Raw genomic sequence first — 2,446 nt, forward strand, 5'->3', positions numbered from 1 at the left:
GGATCAATAATTTTTTTTTTTTTATAGATGCTTGATGTTTTTACCTATCATTTAGTATAATTTTTTATAAATCTGACTATTTATCTGCCCATAGGGGGGATTTAAAATTACAATTTTTTCACAAAAAATTAATTTTACACTTTAACTTTTTAAAGTGTTCCGGAAAGTCTGCACACTTTTATATATATCTTAAATTAAAGATAATGTAATGCACTTTATTATAAAAAAAAAAATTTTGGACTTTGTATGATTTTCATAGTGAAAACGGACATCAAATATGATTTTTGTAAAAAAATTCTTATATTAACTTCTTATATTTTTAACTTTATAATGTTATAATTTTTTGAAAAATGTATGGATCATTATAATTTTTTTAAGATAAGTACTATTTATATTTTTCTTTTATGCCACATGCTTTTTTTTAAATAAAATCATTTCCCTTGTATATTTATTCATATATTACACTTCTAAAACTTAAAACTTGTAATCAGAATATAAATAAGAAAATAGGATATCGTGGAACTTTTTTAATAAATTCAAACACCGAATGCTTAAAATCAGCTAGTAGCAAAGAATTGCTTACAAAACTATAAAGATGAAATAAAAGAAATATAAAAATAAAGAAATATTTTCTAATGTATACAAGTTAATACAGGTTCCTACCTAACTATACTGGTTAATTCTGCGACGTGTGATCAAAGTTTTTCCTCATTGAGGATGTTGAAAAACTGGTTACAAAGCAGCTTGTTGCACCAAAGTTTTACAAATTTAAATATTGAAAGAGATCTTGCTAATTACATTGTTTCCGAAAAATTTTAACCACATTTGGAAATGTTGACCGAAAATTATGTTTAACACTTAAAAATTACCATCTTGGTACAAAATAAAAACATAACCTAACAAGGATAAGAAAGCGTGAGCATCGCTGCTCGCAAGTATAGTTATCGCACATAGAGCGCAGCACTACCTTATCCACGTCCTAACCATCACAAAATTGCATTTTATCTTAAATAAGTTTTGATACAAGTCACATATAATTTACTTTGGATTCGAAATGAATATGGTTTAAAAGAAATTACTATTTTTTTTTAACACATCTATATTTTTTTTTATTATTTTCGACAAATCGTAACTAATTACAGTAATAATCATAATAATAAGAAATAAATCTTGAATTTTTTTTTAATAAAATATGTGCAAACACCAATAAATAATTGATTTTATACTAGTCTAACAATTAAAAATAACATCATTTAATTTTATTGTTTCTAACAACTAAGATATTTAAAAGGATCTAATAATTAAATTAACCATGAAATTATTCTTGATAATAAATTAAGGTTGAATTTTTATAAATTTTTCAAAATTGAATTCTTCATTTATTTTCATAAAATATTTCTTCAATCTTACTAATTCTTTTGCTTGTACATTTGTAGTATTATTTTCACAATTATTTGTTTCAAAAATCTCATAAAATATTATTGATTTGGAAAATGTATTATTTACATTAACCCAACAATTATTATTTATAAAATCAGCTAAGATAGTTTTCATTTTCGACATTTTTTCATCTATAGAAGAATCAGTTAAAAATGTATTGTTTGCAAATTGTGCCATGATATCTAAAGCTGGTAAAATACATGCTTCTTCTTCGGTGTCTGCAGATAGTATAAAATATGAAAGTATTTGTCGTATTAGGGCAGGTCCACTAGGATCTAAACAATTAATTTTTTTATTATTACAGTATTCTGTAACATTAAATTCTTCACTAGAACCATCATCACTTTCTTCAGAAGAACATCTTTTTTCAGAAGAACATTTTTCTTCAGGTTTAGAAATCCTATAACAGTAATTCCATAAATCATGCATTAATTTAGCGACATGATCTAAACCTAAAGCAAAAGAACAGCTCAACATAGTATGGAAACGTTTCATTTTAATTGAATAATTTTCATTAGTAAATACTGCACCATTTGTTTTTGAAAATAATTCATTGAACGGAATTTTGCGGCACTCTCCATTAATATGTTCAGTGGGTAGTATGCGATTTTTAAACCAATGAGGATTACTCACAAGACTGTTTAACTTTACAATTTTTTCATCTATGCTGATGTTGCAATTAATAACGCAAATAAATGTAAAAGAATAAATGTATAAGAAATACATTTTAAAATATACGATATTATTGTCGTATTTTTTTTAGTAGAAAATCAAAAATATTAACTGAATGCACTATTATATATTATTTTATAACTATAAATATGTAAATATTTTTTTTCATTTAAATATTACTTCAGTTGTGTTTAAGTAATTTACTAAAGTCAGAATAACATATTTTTTAAAGTAAAAAAAAAATAAATTAATGTTAATTTAAAATTTTAATAGAACTATTTTTATGTATTAATATATTAATTTAAATTACATTTACCAAATAATTTAGCTATAA

The 2,446-nt window shown here is 23.3% G+C and overlaps 1 protein-coding gene across 1 annotated transcript in view; it reads right to left on the reverse strand.

Annotated features, from left to right (window-relative positions):
* LOC126898382 (uncharacterized) overlaps positions 1 to 1,980 on the reverse strand; it is a gene marked incomplete at its 5' end in the record, with an annotated part of 5,797 nt that extends 3,817 nt beyond the window's left edge. Inside the window, 1 exon segment of the mRNA XM_050672360.1 lies at positions 1,882 to 1,980. Coding sequence (XP_050528317.1) covers positions 1,882 to 1,980 — 99 coding nt within the window.
* Between the last annotated feature and the right edge of the window lie 466 nt (positions 1,981 to 2,446).

Source organism: Daktulosphaira vitifoliae, unplaced genomic scaffold (genome assembly GCF_025091365.1).
Source record: "Daktulosphaira vitifoliae isolate Bord-2020 unplaced genomic scaffold, ASM2509136v1 Scaffold_2, whole genome shotgun sequence".
Classification (NCBI taxonomy): Eukaryota; Metazoa; Arthropoda; class Insecta; order Hemiptera; family Phylloxeridae; genus Daktulosphaira; species Daktulosphaira vitifoliae.